General features: G+C 42.8%; 1 protein-coding gene across 23 annotated transcripts in view; it reads right to left on the reverse strand.

Moving 5' to 3' along the window:
* Positions 1-953: 953 nt before the first annotated feature.
* LOC144503579 (solute carrier family 35 member F5-like) overlaps positions 954-16,804 on the reverse strand; it is an 86,219-nt gene continuing 70,368 nt past the window's right edge. For 17 of the 23 annotated variants that reach the window (XM_078228145.1, XM_078228160.1, XM_078228155.1 and 14 more), the window contains 3 exons: positions 12,522-12,676; positions 3,325-3,416; positions 954-2,330 (listed from right to left, as the gene is read on the reverse strand). In XM_078228145.1, the coding sequence (XP_078084271.1) occupies positions 3,332-3,416; positions 12,522-12,676 (240 nt within the window). In that variant the 3' untranslated portion in view covers positions 954-2,330; positions 3,325-3,331. The remainder of the gene's footprint in view (positions 2,331-3,324; positions 3,417-12,521; positions 12,677-16,804) is intronic. The other 6 variants (XM_078228152.1, XM_078228153.1, XM_078228148.1 and 3 more) reach the window with 1 other exon arrangement.

Consider the following 16,804-nt stretch of genomic DNA (forward strand, 5'->3'; position numbering starts at 1 on the left):
CATTAGCTCATGTTGGTACTGACATCAAGTATGGAAGGGAAAAGTGAAGGGGATGGCAGTAGGAGGGAGGAAGAAACAGCAAAGGGAGTGTTGGCGAGGGGGGGGGGGCAGGTGGAGCAAGTCAGTAATGAAGGAAACAGCGCGGGGTTGTGGAAGAAGCAAGGAGTAATGGTGAGGCTCTGTGAGGGGTCACTAGAGAAAATGGCAGCAAAGGTTTCAGGATGCACAATGATGACACAGGTAGATGGAAAACAGTGTATACATTGGCAGCCAGAGTGGACATTAATGTTTTTAAAGGAAATATCGCACGTGGGTCACTGGAGATAGTAAGAACTTCTTTATAACTAAAGGTTTTATCCTAAGTCTACTGTTGGTGTTGCTTTAGAATTATAGAGACTACAGCATAGGTGAAGGCCATTTGGCCTGTGGTGCCTGAGCACATTCTTTAAATGAGCAGTTGTGTGTAGTCCAACATCCTCACTTTTTGTCTGTAACAATTCCTCATCACATACCCATCAAACTCACTTTGCAAATTATCTGTGGAATCAGATTCCACCATCTTTTCATGTAGAGTGCTCCAGATCCAGACAATTCTGTGAAAAAAATTATCCTCATCTCAGATTATTGACCTGCGCTAGAGGGAATATATTTTTAAAAAATTTATCCACTCTCTTTAAACTTCTCGTTATCTTGAAAACCTCTATCAGGTCACCTCTTAACCTTCTCTGTTCCAAGGAGAACAGTCTTAACTATTCCAATCTCCTGCACGCTTTCAAAGGTCGTTACATCTGTCCTAAAAGATGGTGCCCAGAATTGTCCACAATGCTTCAGCTGTGGCTTAGTCAGTGATTTATAAAGTTCCACTTCTCTCCACAAAGATAAAACACTGTTAGTGTGCATCTCTTTACTAATAAGATCTGTACAATAAATAACATCCATGTTCACGAATTGAAAATATTTCACAACAAATATTTATATTACACTGAAATGGACAGTAAACTAACTACATACAAAGGTAAATACCTTACCATCAGAATTATACAAGGTATTTTGCACTGGGCGACTACAGGGGGTCAAATTCAATCCATAATTTAATGCTAATTGGTAAGTAAAGTGGCTGTAGTCACTAGAACCTCAATCAATAAAATAGTATTTAACCCACACTGAACGAAAGCCATATTTCCACAAACCTGTTCTACTTGGTATACGAATTAGTACTGAAAATCTTGGTTGAACTCAGTATATCGTTGATTGCCTGACATCCTTTTTAAAGCAGGTAATAAAAACCTGATCTTTGAATAATTAAGTACAACAGTCTAACCAAAAGTGAACGACTGACAGATTTTTTTAAAAAAACAGCCTCTCACTACATCAGTTAATTTACATGATCTCGTAGAAAAATGGGACTGCTGTATTGGGTTCCTGAGAATCACAGACACAAACGGTGTACGTTACTGTAGAAGCACCTTAATGCAAATACATTATTGAAATGTATACAATTGGTACAAGATTGCAGAAACACCAACTTTTCAATAACAATAAAATTGTGGTTTCTGTACATGTTTTCAAACCACAAACTGTTGCAATTAAACAAGTATGGAAAAATCTTACTTATTCCAATTCAGTTTAACAGAGGTTTTATAGAGATCAGAGATATATTCACTTTGAAACATATAGTACTAAGAATACTGAAATCTGAATTAAAGAAAGTACAGGCTATGTAGTGTATCCACTGTTTAACCAGACAATTCAAAACACCTTAGCAATATTGTCCTTTGAAAAGTGTTTCAAAAGCTTAAGTTCCATTTGCTTCTTATTTTCCTCCTGGTGACATTAATTCGATGTATACACAATACTAAAATTGGATTGATACTCATTCAAAATAATTTTCCTTTTTTCCCTTTGACGAGTCAATACAGTGTTACTGATTCAACATATTGTATTTTAGATACACCTCAATGTTCAGTCTCAAGGTTGGCGAGTTTGCTCCAAAAACCTATAGGCAGAATTATGATCCAGAAAGTTTATCCTCATATTCACAAAATAGTGTTCAATTTTCAAGTTGCATTGAAGGTTCGATACATTCAATAAGGCAGATAGGTTGTATTGAAAGCTGAGTTTTCCACAACAATCTTTAGTGATATGGAAGTAATTCTGATTTTTTTGTAATCCACAGATATTCCCAACACATAGCATTTATAAATGTATGTAGCGTCTTAAGAGAATTGAAACTTTGTGGATAAGTCATTTGAACAGGCACTGAAAAAATAGGAATCAAATCTTCAGGAGATTGTCTAAGCGCAAAAGTACTCTATGGATCCATTTTCGGTCTGGGGACAAAAGCAAGAAAAAACATCATCAGTTGAATTCTTCTCTCTACCCTTAAAAGGTGGCTGTTCATGTTAATTTATATCAATATTTCATATCAATAACTTTTTTAGTACTTTGAAGAACCATAAATATCCATCTGGCAATTTCAAAAAATCAACATCAATTCAAACAATATAGTTTAGGGGTTTTAGTTCTTGGGTCTTTAATATGCTTGCAATTAAAAAGAGGCTAATAGAATCTCTTGAAAATGAAAAAAAATAGAAAAACAAGCAGATATTAATATTGTGAACTGTGTAAATTAGGATAGGTTGACTTCCCACTTACATAGATGGGTTCTAAAGATACAAAAAGTCCTATTTCTTATCTTGGAATTGAATTTTATTGTTCTATTGAAAGACATGGAGGAAATCAAGATGCAGTGATTTAGTCAAGAGACCTGGGGGCCATGTGCAGTGAGGGGTCACTAGAGAAAATGGCAGCGGAGGTTTCATTTGAGCTGAAGGACGTAAACGAATGTGGGGTGGTGTTACCAGCAAATGAGTGGAGAGGTTAACTATTATGATCCATAAAACCATCAAAATATGGTATTGGGTATTCCTTTAATGGCTGCACTGTATTTATAACATTCCTAAAGACATATTGACCAGAAGTACAGCTGTCATAAAGTATAATTACTTTTAAGGTGACATATTTATCGTGGTTTATATCTGGCTACAGCCTACAGAGCATCAGAAAATGGTGCAACACACAGCAGCAGCCTTAAGCTTCTTCGACGAGCTATTGTCATTTCAAAATGCATAGGCAGAAGTCCAAAAACATCAATATGCAGTCAACCAGGAGATTTTCATTTTAAAGGTGGATGAGGCTAATCTGCCTCAAGTAAGCTATGTTTGCACATCTTTCATGGTTACACAGAAATGTAATGGATTTTCATACAAGCACCAGTTACCAATCTGCAAATGGTAAATCCCCATTAACAATATAATCTTCTACCTGTGCCTCATGAACAACAATTAGTTCCTTCCTCCTGAGAAACGCCGTGCATAGGAATGAGGCTTTCACACTGCTCACTGTCCTCCGGAGCTCTGAAAAGAGGTTATACTCATTTATTGATTAGTGGATTACTTCTTGTGCAACAGAATCTGAGAAAAGTTTGAGGTGCAGTTTGTCAAAAAGAAACACCAAAGTAAATGTCAAAGTACAACACCAGCTTGTCATAACAATACCTCTGTAATGAAGTAAGAAATGGTTTGCTTCAATGTGCATATAGAGAAAAAAATCAACCTTTCATTACAATAATATATTAGATGTTTTAAAACACAACTTTAGTTATTTCCATTAGTTTTAGTTATGGTTAGTGATGGAACATTTGTTATGAAGATAACTCTGGAAGTCTGTCTTGTAAATTGAAATTACTCAAATGAAAAATAGATCTTACTTAAATGCCCTCATGCGTAAATGCTGAAAGAAGAAAACACCGCTTAATGGTGCCACTTGGTCACTCCATTTTCTTATTCAGTCTAATTATTTAGAAGCAGATGGTCTGCCATAATGAGGCTTTACTCTGGTGGTATCATCATGAAGAGACAATTCTCTCTAAAAGTTGAGCATGCCTGCTTTTATGTGGGTTTGACAAGGTAGATGTAGGAAGGTTGTTTCCCTTGGCTGAAGGTGGGGGTTCGAGAACCAGAAACACAGACTCACAATAAAAGAGGTACATCATTTAGGAATGAGATGAGGAGATCCCTCATTTAGCGGCTGGTAAATCTTGAGAATTCTCTATTCTAGAGAGCTGTGTCGGCTCAGTCATTGAGTATGTTTAAGACAGAAATTGATAGATTCTAGTTACGCAGCTGGAATATTCTTGACTGTTAATCTTTTTCTCATATTCAATACTGCTCAAACTATTGAATTAAAGCATGAAAAGAAATGCCTTTTTATATATTGCTGCTATAATGTATTTTGACCTTGTTGCTTACAGCAGTGTCCTGGAGGTTGATCTTGTGTACTCCCCTATGGTGAAGCAGAGGTATTTAATCAGATAGGAGGGTAGTGGGTGGCCACCCTGCCACTTTCCCACCACCACACTGATTAAGTCCACGGTGGGAAGGGCCATGGGTGTCCTTCCCATCCTGCAGCCAACTCAGATCTGGAAGTGCACACTTAACATGAGTGGGCTCATTATATGGGGTGCACTACAAGCAAACCTATGCAAGGTTGCTTATGCGCTTCCAGGGGGAGTCCCTCATTCAAAGGCATTCATTACGGGGTTGCATACTCAAAGCCACACCCCTACCCTTGCTGCCAGGCCCCTCTCCCATGATCCCCACTCCACCCCCGACCTCCCTCCAGCCATCACTTACCTCTGGCCTGGAATCTAGTGATGATACTGGACGTCAGGTGGATGTCATACCAGCAACAGCCATGGCCACCCCAATGGCACTGATATTCAATAGAGCTGCCAGCCTCAGATTGGCTGGCAGCTCTCAGCATTCCACTCCAGAGGTCCTTTATCTTGGGGCTGGGCTTGCCAGAGTCCAATCAAGTGCCTGAGTGGAAGAAGATGCAAGCGGGTCTTTCCTAAAAGACGCGACATGGGGCTCTCGCCAGCTCTCCAGGCGGTGGCTAAAATTCCTGTTGCTTCCACAACATTCCGCCTCTAGAGTCAGTACTAACCAGGAATAAAATCTGGAATGCTCAGATCTTTACTGGGCTTCATACTAGACCATGTGTTGCCTATAAAAACCACTGGGGCAACTGTAAAAATATACCATTTTCCTTATTTGATGATTAAGTTTTACTGCTATCAAATTTTAAATGCTCTCCCATGTATTCTTTCAAGTACCTTGCTGACAGAAGTAGGAGCATTAACACTTCCAGCACAGTTTTTGTTTTATTGTAGACAGTGTAACTTAACAGAAAATGTTAAAAATCATGCTGAAAATACACAATCACATTTACAGCAATGGTTACAAACCTTCTGGCTGACATGGGAATATATGCCTTTTATTAATTTTGTTAAATAAATCAATAAAGAAGATGTGTGATTACCTTTTGGAAGGAAAATATGAATATTACAGATCTGGGTCAAGTGTTTAATCATAGCACTTAACCTGACAGCTAATCTTTCCTTCAGCAGTCTACATAACATTTTATTAAATAACACTTCCTTATTCCACTCTGGAGTTTAATAAGTGCTTTGCCCATTATGCTATTTGTGAAAGTAAAATTAAGGTAAAATCCTCAAGAGACAGGATTGTATGCATTTTTCTTCATCTGGCAGATATTCTGGATGAAGGATTCAGTAAGGTTTCCACTACCTGTTTAAGTTTACAGAAAATTAATAAGTTGAAAATGTATTACTGGCTAGAGTCAGACCTAGTGCAAAGGAAGGAGGTTTTTGGTGTCTTTTTCTCATTAACCAATCCTCTATCCATGCGAAAATATTATCCCCAACACCATGAGTTCTTACCTTTTATGTGGCACTTCATTAAATTCCTTTTGGAAATTCAAATAAGTCACAATTATTGGTCCCTCTTTATTCACCCTGCTTCGTACATTCTCAAGGACCTTTAATACATTTGTCAAACAAGATTTCCTTTTCACAGGAACATGTTAAATCTGCTTGAATTATAATTTTCTAAATGTTCTTCTACGAGTTCCTTAATAAAGGATTCCAGCATTTTCCCAACAGGAGAACTTAGACTCACCGGTCTATAGTTTCCTGCTTTTTGTCTCCCTCCATTCTTGAATATGGGCATTACATTTTATTTATTAGTCACAAGTAGGCTTACATTCACACTGCATTGAAGTTACTGTGAAAACATTAATGGTTTTCCAATCTGCTGGGAGCTTAGCAGAAACTTGGGAATTTTGGAAAATTTCAACCAATGCATCTACTATCTCTGCAGCCACTTATTTTAACATCCTGGGATGTAGGCTTCAGGTTCAAGTGACTTGTTCATTTTTAGTTTACCTTGTACATTTCCTCTAGTGATCGGGATTGTTTAAGATCCCCCCTCCCTTCCACCCCTTGATTTTCTACTATTCTTGGGATGCTTTCAATGTCTTCTACCATAAGACACATACTTGTTCAAAATCTCCACCATTTCCTTGTCTCCATTATTAATCATCTAGTCTCATTATCTGAAGGATCAATATTTCCCTTAGCTATTGTCCTTGTTATATGCTTGCAGAAACTCTTAATGTCTCTCCTTACATTTCTTACTCTCATATTCTATTTTTTTTTAAGTGATCCTTTACTGGTTTCTAAAAGTTTCCTATCTTCTGGCTTAACACTTCGAAGCAGCGTATGCCTTTTCACTAATTCAACAATATCTTTAAATTTCTTAATTAGTCAGGGATAATTCATCTGTCACATACAGCCTCACTTTCTCCATGAATTGTATGGTGAAATATATCCTTAAATGTCTGCCACTGCGCACCTTATCTTTTAATCCAGTTTGCAAGTTTCTCACCTTCAAACTGAGTGTGACATTCCAGCATGTTACGATTATTCTTCCCTATACTGTGAGATAATTAATTAATCCTGTCTCATCACATAGGTCTAAAAATGCCTATTCTCTGGTTGGCTCTATAAAGCATTATTCAAATGAACTGTCCTGAATTCACTCTATGAACTCATGCTGCAGGCTCCCTTTGATTTGTCCAATCCATATGAAGATTAAATTACCAATGATTATTCAGTACCTTTCTTACAAGTCCCAAATATTTCTTGATTTATGCCATCTTACCAAAAAAATTCTAAGTGTTGAACAAGCATGAAAATGGAAGAGAATTGCGTTCATTTTTTCAGCGAGAGAAAAAAAATCAAATCTTATCCCACTTAAGAGAAAAAATGAGGCAAAGTGTGATTCTTGCCAGTAAGGGGAGTGAATGGAGACTATTCATGTCAGGAAGCCGGCTGATGGCTGCTAGAGGGTGCTATTGCGCATGCGCCTGTGCATAGTGCATTGAGAAACTGTCACTCCCCCACCACCCCCCGATTGCGGCATTTCCTTGATTGTGCGACCCTCTGAACCCTTCCTGGGCGCAGGGCTGATTACAATAGCAATTCAGTACCAGTTTCATCGCAAGAGGCGAGAAGCTGGGTGCAAACCCGGTTTTTCACCTCTTTTGCAATCTTCCTGGCACGCCATGCTGAACGACCGGCAGGACGAGCTGGTAAGATCGTTCCCCCCCCCCCCCCCAACCACGAGCTGGTAAGATCGTTCCCCCCCCCCCCCCCCAACCACCCCACTCTTTCCTGCAATGAAGTTTCTGTTAGGAAGCCTATAAACAGCTCCCACTGGTGACTCCACTATTACTTCTTATCACCATCCAAACTGATTCCACATCTTGATTTTCTAAGCTAAGTTCACACTACTGCACATCTCCTATATTAACAGAGCCATCCCACATTCTCTTTTCTTTTTTTCTATCCTTTTGAAATGTCAAATACACTTGAATATTCAGTTTTAAGATTTGGTGACATTATAATCAGATCTCTGCAATGGCTATTATCTGATACTTATTTCAATGTGTTCTATCAATTTATCTTTGAATGCTTCATGCATTCAGATAAAGAGCCTGTAATTCAGTCTGATTGTGTTTCTCCCCACTCTATTGCACTTTTATGTTTGTACACACTGGGCGGGATTATTTGCATGGCTCATGGGGTTTCCCATTCTGTGCACCCGCTGCTGCTGGGAAACCTACGGTGGGGGTTTGCTGTTAATGGGACCGGAAGATCCCACTGTGAGGATGGCTGGAAAATTCCAGCCACTGTTCCTTCCTATCACAGTTTGCCTATCATTCCTCGTAATGCTATCTGCATAATTGCTTTGTCCTTTATCGTTCACTTTCTAAATCTCCCCTCCCATTATTTAGTTCAAACCCTCTCTACAGCCATTATACTGAATACCATTGCAGTGGTGCCACCCATTTCTCCCACACCATGCTTTAAGCCACATATTTAACTCTTTGATCTTATTTAGCCTGTGCCAATTTGCTCATGGCTCAGGTTGTGGCTCTACTCTTTAATTTAGCCCCTAGCTGCTTATACTCTCTTGGCAAAACTTCTTTCTTATTCTTACCTCTGTCATTGGTGTCCTTGTGGACCACAACAACTGGATCCTTCCCTCCGTGACAGTGGAGAAAATATGAAGTACTTAACTCAAGATGTATGACTGTCCCCTCAAACTAAGTGTCCAAGTAAATTTCTCCTCCCCGATGCATCAGAGTCTGAGGTTTGGAATTCAGCTCACCAACTGAGCCAGTGATCCTCAAGCTGCAGATATTTACTGTAGGTGAGCCCAACGTCAGTACTGGGAAGTTGCTAGAGTCCATTATCAAGGATTTCATAGCTCGGCATTTGGAAGGCAGGGGTATAATCAGACAAATTCAGCATGGATTTACGAAAGGAAAATCATGCTTGACGGGATCTATTGGAATTTTTTGAGGATGTAACTAGTAGAGTTGACCGAGGAGAACCAGTCGATGTGGTTTATTTAGACTTTCAGAAGCTTTCGACAAGGTCTCGCATAACAGACTACTATGTAAAGCTAAAGCACATGGGATTGCAGGTAAGATGGATAGAAAGCTGGTTAGCAGATTGGAAGCAAAGAGCTGGCATAAATTGATCTTTTTCTGATTTGGCAGTCAGTGACTAGTGGGGTTCTGCAGGGATTTGTGCTAGGACCCCAACTGTTCACATTATATATTAATGATTTGGAAGAGGGAATTGAATGTATTATCTCCAAATTTGCAGATGTTGCAAAGTTGGGTGGGGGATGAGCTGTAAGGAGGATGCAGAGATGCTTCAGCATGATTTAGACAGGCTGCGCGTGGGCATCTGCATGGCAGATGCAATATAATGTGGACAAAAGTGAGGTTATCCACTTTGTTAACAATAATAGAAAGACAGATTATTACTTTAATGGGTGTAAATTGAGAGGGGTGGATATGCAATGAGACCTTTGAGTCCTCGTGAATCAGTTGCTGAAAAGTAAGTGCACAGGTACAGCAGGCAGTAAAGAAGGCAAATGGTATGTTGGCCTTCATAGCACAAGGGATAGGGATGTTTTGCTGCAATTGTATAGGGCATTGGTGAGGCCACACCTGGAGTATGCTGTGCAGTTTTGGTGTCCTTATCTGAGGAAGGATGTCCTTGCTCTTGAGGGAGTACAGCAAAGTTTTACCAGGCTGATTCTTGGGTTGGCAGGTCTGTCATATGAGGAGAGATAAGTCGGTTAGGATTATATTCACTGGAGCTTAGAAGAGTGAGAAGGATCTCATAGAAACTTATAAAATTCGAACAGCGTTAGACAGGGTAGATTCAGAAAGAATGTCCCCAATGGGCGGCATGGTGGCACAGTTGTTAGCACTGCTGCCTCACAGTGCCAGGGACCCGGGTTTGATTCCCGGCCTTGGTCATTGTCCTTGAGGAGTTTGCATATTCTCCCGGTGTCTGTGTGGGTTTTCGCCGGGTGTTCCAGTTTTCTCGCACAGTCCAAAGATGCACGAGTTAGGTTGATTGGCCATGCTAAATTGCCCCTTAGTCCAGGGGACTAGCTAGGGTAAATGCATGGGCTTACAGGGATAGGGATTGGGTGGGATTGTGGTCAGCACAGACTTGATGGGCCGAATGGCCACCTTCTGCATTGTAGTATTCAATGATTCTATTCTATGGTGGGGGATTTCAGAATTAGGGGTCATAGTTTGAGGATAAGGGGTAAACCTTTTAGAACTGGGGTGAGGAGAAATTTCTTCACCCAGAGGGTGGTGAATGTGTGGAATTCACGACCACAGAATGTAGTTAAGGCCGAAACGTTGTCTGATTTCAAGAAGAAATTAGATATAGCTTTTGGGGCTAAGGGATTAAGGGATATGGGTGTATTGGGGAAATCAGGATATTGAATTCGATGATCAGCTATGATCAAGGTGAATGGCGGAGCAGGCTCGAAGGGCCTACTCCTGCTTCTAGTTTCTATGTATCGTTGCTGTGGATCAAATGGTGTCCAACAGCTCTCACATTCGACAGCTGCAACACATCGCCTCCCCTCCCTTTGCGGGTACTTTATTTTGTTTAACTAATTAGGGTGTTGTTGGAGAAATTCATAGTAGGTTAGAGAAATTTCAACTAATCGGGGATTTGAGTCACTAATAAAGTACTAGCAATAAGTGAAATGACCTCAGATCAGACTCAGTCTAACAGGGGAACTGTCTACAAGAAGAAAATTGCACAATTTGCTGAGTCACCTTCCTGCTCACCAAATACTTCTAGACCTCATTGTCTCTTGCTCCCTCTTTCAGTCGCTCCTTGTCAAGTAGAAGATCAGAACAGAACTGCTGAACTCCCGAGTTACGTACGCAGTGAGCTAGCTTACTACCAAGCTACCTAGGCCTAAATATCTTCAGCTGCTTCAATGACCTTCCCTCAACAATGTCAGAAGTGGGGTTGTTTGGTGATGATTCACAACTCCTCAGTTAATGAAAAGTCTGTGCCTGCATGTAACAAGATCTGGTGAATGTCCAGGCTTACTCTAATAAGTGGCAAGTAACATTCATGCCATACAATCACCATGCAATGACCATTTCCAAGAAGGGAGCCTAAACACATCCACATTCAATAGCATTACCATCGTGGAACCCTCCACCACTAACATCCTTGAGGGCTCACCTCAAGGTGGACCAGCCACAAAAATATTATAGTACAAGGACATGACAAAGGTTGAGTATCCTGCAGCAAGTGATTCCCCAAAGTCTTTCCACCAACTAGGAGGTACAAGCAAAATGGAATACTCTCCAATTGTCTGGATGAGTGCAGCTCCACACTCAAGAAGCTCAACACCACCAGGACAAAACATCTGCTCGATTGGCACTCCATGCATCACCTTAAACATTCACTCCCTACAGCACCATGTAACAACATTTCAGTGCATACCATTTAAGATGCACTGCGGCTACTTGACAAGGCTTCAACAGCATGTTTCAAAACTGAAACCTCTACTGCCTAAAAGGACAAGGTAGAGGACTCGTGGGTCCCCTCAAAGTCACATTATCATCCTGACCTGGCCTGGAAATTATTCAGCATACTTTCATCATTGCTAGGACCCCTACATGGCAGGCCTCTGGTGTGCCTAAAATACCTGGACTGCAGCGGTTCAAAAACAATTAGGGATAGGCAATGAGTTCTGGTCTTGCCAGCAAAGTCCACATCCCAAGAATGAAAAACACAATGGGCAAACTATCTCATTTTGTTTTTCTAGCCCCCAGTAAAAATACATGGCCAATACAGGCTGAAAATAGTTATGCCAAATAGAAAAAGTAGCATGTAGGTCAAGCACAAGAACTTGGATAAACCTGAGTTAATGTTTTTAAAGTTGCATTTCATAGTCAATATTGAGATGAAGATATGGACTCAATTATGCTTTGTTCACTGAGGTTTCCAGCCTATGTTACCAACAAGTCTAATTAGGTATGCATCTCAAGGGCTTTGATTATAAGACAGCAGTGGTAACTGAATTGGACGATGCTCTGATTTAGACAATGATCACTAATCATCCAGACTTGGTTTCAAACGTATTGAAGATTTCCTTTTTATTCTGGCTGTTAGGGCCTTTAAATTAAATTAGTTTGAGGAGTTGCAATCCAGCACCTACTGATCAGGAAGTTAACTTCCAGCCTGGATGTTATTTCACAGAAACAGTGCAAGCTTCATACTGAGTGCAGTACATCTGAATTTAAAATCACTTGCGTTTACAACACAGAGAAAAGTGGTCAGTCCATTTGGCCCTTTCTCTATAATCCTGTTTCTTCCTCTGCTTAAAGTTTATACCCAATGTACCATTATGACATGTAGTTCGGTCTATCACCACTCTCTATGGCAAAGCATTCCGAGTTCCATGAACACTCTGATTAATGAGATTTCTCCAAACTTTCACTCACCTTCCGGTAGCGTGAAATGCATTTTAAGTCTCTTCCTTATGGCCCAAGAAGTTTGCAAACATCATTTTAATTGCTATGATAAAACATGTTTGGCGCCTTTTTACTACCATTAACATCAAAAACATGTATAAATAGAAAAGGTACTGCATCAGTATAACTCAGCACTGCTGGCTCCACATTGCTCTAGGTAAGTTTCGATCTTAAATGAGTGCCTGCAGTATACACAAAAAAAAAGGCAATACCTCTGAATGCGATGCTTCCTGCATATAAATGCAAATATCCGCCTAAGGCCAACCATTACTGGATCCCAGTTATTATAGTGACATAAAAGAGTTGCAATGAAGAAAGAGAGAAAGACTGGAACTGATCCTGCAAATAATAACCAGGAAAACTCCACCTAGAAAATAAATAAAATTAGAATTTATTAGAGCATGCAATCTTTTGTCCATATTTTTAAGTTCAAATTGCTTAAACACATGCAGAGGGAAGTATAAAATATTATGCTGTTTAATAGAGGGGAAAAAACAGCTCTGGTATAACATCCTCTATTACAATAAAAATTTTAGCATTGACTCCTTGACACCAGCTTGCTTGATGAAGCCAGCTGAACTTTACAGGTTATATAAAAATAAGTTCTTGTTGTTCAAGTCAAATATTAGTGATTCCTATAAAATGGATAGAAATAATCCATTTAGTCAAACTGGTCTATGCAAGTGTTTATATTCCATAGGAGCCAACTCTAACTCTACTTCTTCTCAAAATGCTCCTGCAACCCTCTAGTCCCTCCTTGGTCATGTGCATTAAGATTTCCTTAAAGCTTCAATGCTAGCTGTTTAAACTACTCCATGTGGAGTAGTTACCACTCTGCCACTTTGCTTGCTGGACATTTGAAGGTATTTGAAAACAAGAATTTGCTGAACCCGGAGCCAAAGTAGGTCAGCAAGCACACAGGAGATGAGTAAAAGGGACTTGTACAGATTAGGATATGGGCAGCAGAATTTTGGATAACCTCAAGTTTACAGAGAGTAAAACACAAACAACCAGTCTGGAATCCACTAGAACAGTCAAATCTAGAGGTAACAAAGGCATGAGTGAGGATTTCAGTAGCATAGAGCTGATGCACATCACGTGAAGGCAGAAATGTCCCAGGGATCGGGCAGGCGGATCCAAGGACAGTTGGCCCCCAGCTAGAGGCCGGGTTGGAAGTGGAAATCTGGAGTGGAGTGGAAATCTGATGAAGGAGCAACGCTCCGAAAGCTAATGGTATTTGCTACCAAATAAACTTGTTGGACTTTAACCTGGTGTTGTTAAAACTCTTACTGTGCAGGAAATGGTAGCCATGGGTGGCATGGCCGAGTTGCTGAGGACCATGGCTGAGGGCCCCGGGAGCATTCTCGAGACACAGTGGGCGATTGCAGGGGGGCTCCAGAGTTGGCCCAGACTCATAGAAATCATAGAAACCCTACAGTGCAGAAGGAGGCCATTCGGCCCATCGAGTCTGCACCGACCACAATCCCACCCAGGCCCTACCCCCACATGTTTGACCCGCTAATCCCTCTAACCTACACATCCCAGGACTCTAAGGGGCAATTTTTTTTTTTAACCTGGCCAATCAACCTAACCCGCACATCTTTGGACTGTGGGAGGAAACCGGAGCACCCGGAGGAAACCCACGCAGACACGAGGAGAATGTGCAAACTCCACACAGACAGTGACCCGAGCCGGGAATCGAACCCGGGACCCTGGAGCTGTGAAGCAGCAGTGCTAACCACTATGCTACCGTGCCGCCTTAGAGGGCTATCGCTGAGGGCTCACACACCATGGTGCAGACACTGTTGGGCCTCCAGGATTGGCAGTGCCAGGTGATGTAGAGGCTTCTGAAGCTCACTCTAGCTGCCCCGCCTTTCAGGGAGTGTCCCAGGGGCCCACGAGCAGCCTGAGGGAGGACAAAGTACTGGAACCCATGCCTGGGGCTTCCAGCTAAGCGACTCTGGTTGTTCCCAGCACTTCTAAATCCCCCCTTCTTGACATTGGTGCATCTATTTGGCAGAGCGCAGAACTGGATAGCACAGCTGCATCCGTGACACCTAAAAGTCAGTTGGGGCCCTCCAGATTCTGTCCCTCCAGGGGACGCCTGCCAAGGGCATCAGGGGATGCCTGCCAAGGGCATCAGAGGCCATTGGGCTCAGCACACAGCTGATCACCTCCCCCTCTAATGTACATCCTGAGGGCTCACCTAGATCAAGTGGCAGGCCACGTAAGATAAAGAAGTTATAGGGTCACCAAGAGGGCAGGGGTGAAGGCGGACACCGTAGTTAGGGATACAATGCATTGTAAGTAATAACAGCTCTGCTGGCTCTATTCCAAAATTTATGCTTGATCTGGAGGGGGGTGGGGGGGGGTGAGGGAGGGAGGAGAGAGTGAGAGACAGTCCATAATGTTATCCATCCCTGGTTGCTCACTCCCTCCCAACAACCAGCGTCCCCATGTGTCTGAACCTGGAAACCTGGCACCTTCTCTGGTGCCTTGTGCAACCTCGATTGGATTCCGACCGTTACTGCATCATTAACGGCCACAGGCACTGTCCTGCCCCCTCATGGTTACCAATGGGGTCCCTCACGGCTGTACGCTCCCTTCACATGATGGCTTATGCACCCCCAGTGCAGTTGCATGATTGCTAGTGTGTGGTGTAGAGCTGCCCCCCCCCCCCCGGCTCCCCTTCCGTCTCGAGATACCACAGGCCAGTGGCGGCGGCATGTGGTAGACTGGGCTTAGCACTCTGGCGCTCACACAGAGCATAACAATGGCTGTGGGAAGGTCTTCATTGAGGAACCCTTGCAATATACACCTGCGCGTACCCAGCTTGACGTATGGTGCAAACTGGCTTCCAGATGTGGTGTGCAGTTCAGACAGACAGTAGGGAAGCGCCCGCCTGACTTCCATGTGACAGGTGCCCACTGCAGGGAGTAACGCAGAGTTTATGCAGTGTGCAGAGCTGTGTTAACACCTGTCAAGTTCCCTTGATTGGGATGACAACTGCCAGGTGCTTGTGACTGTTAGAGGGGCTGGGATGAGATGTCTGTGCTAAACCACAGAGCTTTTCCAGCCAAAAGGTGGCAGGTTGGAGGGTGCAACATTAGTGGGATTTGACCTCGACCTCTGGAACTCATTGGGGGCCTTTCCGCCGGCAGGGAAAAGCACAGCCCCAAGCCAACCGCGACCTCCAGCTTAAGGACGCCCGGCCTAGGCCAAGCCCCCTAAGCCCCTGGGGGCTCCCCATCCCACGCCACATCATGGCCGCAACTGACCCACTCTCTTGCACCCTGGAGGTTTGTGCATAGCATAATCACCTCCTTGCTCTCCCTTGCAACTGTTGTGCCGGGACCAGACTTCAAAGGAGCAGTTATGATTTGAGCCCATGTGACGTTAGCCTGGAGAGGTGGGTGCATTCCAGGAGAGGGGTGGGTCGCATGGCAAATCCGCTAATGAGATTGAAATGCAATCAACTTGTGCTAATCAGCCTTGCGCCCTTTCTGGGCAAGAATGGGTGTGAACCGGTCTGTGCCACTAGAAAGGGGCTGGGAGAATTGCAAACTGTTTGGCACCAGGCGAGAAATGGACTTTTAGGCTCAGACCCTATTCTCCGGCATCCGTGCGATCTACTAATTTGCTCATTACTGATTCTTCACCCTCCCCCTAACACCACCCTCGATTTGAAAATTCCAGTGCACTCTGGAGGCTGGGGCATGTCATCTAGGTCCACTATTTTCCAAGCACCCCTACTTCTGTTCTTGCCCTGGCAACCGAAAACTGGAACCTGGATCAGCCTCAGACAACAGCCAGGGAGAGGGATGGAGGGATCTTGCAGTCCAGACGTATGACCAAAATGCACACAGCGACCCTACAGAGGTTCTGACGTGCTGAGCTCCATGGGAATTTACCAGGAAGTTTGAACTGTTAATGGGCAACTCCCCTGCTCCCGGACAGTCTGTGAATATCTCCTGACTCTAGAGTTCGGATAGTTCCAAGGGACTTATCCGAGTATGTCCCTTGGAACTATCGGAGGGATATTCAGGAAATGTTCGACTGAAAAATCCTAGTTCAACTCGTGGGTAAATGCAGAAGTGACCCCTTAATCACTCACACTGACCCCAGCCTCCCCCCCCCTCCCGATTACCTCCCTTGAACCCCCCTGACCATCCCCTAACCCACATGATACCTCACCCACCTGCCACTCCTGCCAACTCAGGTCTGGCAGCATTTGTGGAGAGGGAAGCAAAATTAACATTACAAGCCCATGCTTGACTATACTGTTGCCTATCACCACTGCATTCCTCTACACTGCCTCTTCTTTGAACAGCCTCCTGTGCCATGGTGCAATGGACAGTTTGCTCAACCACCTGCAGACTTTTCTCTCTGCCACCCCTACCCACTCACTTCACCTGCCCTAACCCCTACACATTCACTCATTCCTCTTTCAGCCATTCACTAACATTCACACTGGGCATGTAAACTTACCACATGG

This window comes from Mustelus asterias, chromosome 14, assembly GCF_964213995.1.
Source record: "Mustelus asterias chromosome 14, sMusAst1.hap1.1, whole genome shotgun sequence".
NCBI classification, from domain to species: domain Eukaryota; kingdom Metazoa; phylum Chordata; class Chondrichthyes; order Carcharhiniformes; family Triakidae; genus Mustelus; species Mustelus asterias.